The following is a 1,245-nucleotide window of genomic DNA, read 5'->3' as shown; positions in this document are numbered from 1 at the left end:
ATATTTCTCCAGCAAATTAATCTTTATCATTCTCTTAAATATACACATTAATCTGGCATTTTTAATGTCATCTTCCAGATTATTCCATAATCTTACACCCTGGACTGAAGTACTCCGTTCCTTTCCTCTGATTTACACCACAGATGTCATTATCAGTGAATCTGACTTTCATCCAACCACAATCACAAATATATTTATTAGACATAACTATTCAGGATTGTATCTCTACTCTATCATTTTAAAAACTGCGCTCTTTAAAGACTCTTACTTTTCTTATCAGCACAAAGTAAAAACCCCAGGATGTAAAAAAAAGTTRCATTTCTGTTTCTCATTGGTTAGCAGCGTTAGTTAAATGTGTCTCTTTGCAACAGGGTATTTTTTGACCAGACTGTGRGCAGTACTGCAGTCCTGGTGGGTGGACTGCCGGACGGACAGAAAATTAACTTCACTGTGATTACTGTGGCCAATTACACCCTGCAGGGAAAACCCCAAAGCATAAGCAACTACACCGGTAACTAATTCTTCTGTAATCTAAAGATGATGAAAGACGAGTGAGTCAAGTGGCACTAATCTTTTTTCATTTATTTRTTTTTTATTCCTTAACAGCACCGAGAGCGATCTCAAACCTGGTTTTACATGCAACTCACAACACTRTTGGTGCTTCCTGGACGTTTATGGAGAGTACTGACGTTTACTTCTTGGCTGAGCTCAGGCTGGGCGCAGAGCTTGTGAACTCAGCATCACATGTAAACACACATTCAGTACAGTTTGTTAATCTGAAGACTGCAGCCAAATACAGCGTCACGGTCTATGCTGTTATTGACATCAGCAAAAGCAAGCCGGTGTCAGAAACCATATTTACTTGTGAGTTATGGTTTTTATTATTTTATCATCAATAAAAGCAGCTCATGACACAGACAGTGGTGGGCACAGCAAACTATAAAGTTAGCTTCACTAACCACTAAAACAAGGATCTTAGCTATGCTAACGCTAATCTGCTCAACGGATTAAAAAACAGTTAGCGGAAGGTTTCACTAGCTGCTAAGACGACTGTGTCACTGACACAAACTTGTTTCTATTGGTTTAATTTGAAGGTGGGCGGGATCATGTGGAGAATCGGCCAATCCAAACCAGAGTTTCAGCTCTGTTTAACTTGTGATCCTTCCAGTTTAACAGGAAAAAAAATTGTATAGGTCTTCTGGACGGGTTCTTCTCTAATGAAACGTTTCGTCTCTCCTCCAAGAG

General features: G+C 39.2%; 1 protein-coding gene across 1 annotated transcript in view; it reads left to right on the top strand.

Annotated features, from left to right (window-relative positions):
- The window catches only part of LOC106525320 (receptor-type tyrosine-protein phosphatase eta), a gene marked incomplete at its 3' end in the record, with an annotated part of 12,262 nt that overhangs the window by 7,512 nt on the left and 3,505 nt on the right, over positions 1 to 1,245 (top strand). The window contains 2 exon segments of the mRNA XM_014019512.1: positions 372 to 511; positions 607 to 864. Of these exon segments, the coding sequence (XP_013874966.1) occupies positions 372 to 511; positions 607 to 864 (398 nt within the window).

Source organism: Austrofundulus limnaeus, unplaced genomic scaffold (assembly GCF_001266775.1).
Source record: "Austrofundulus limnaeus strain Quisiro unplaced genomic scaffold, Austrofundulus_limnaeus-1.0 Scaffold223, whole genome shotgun sequence".
Taxonomy (NCBI): domain Eukaryota; kingdom Metazoa; phylum Chordata; class Actinopteri; order Cyprinodontiformes; family Rivulidae; genus Austrofundulus; species Austrofundulus limnaeus.
Note: the sequence above shows the minus strand (reverse complement) of the source record. Positions and strands in the feature narration are given on the sequence as shown.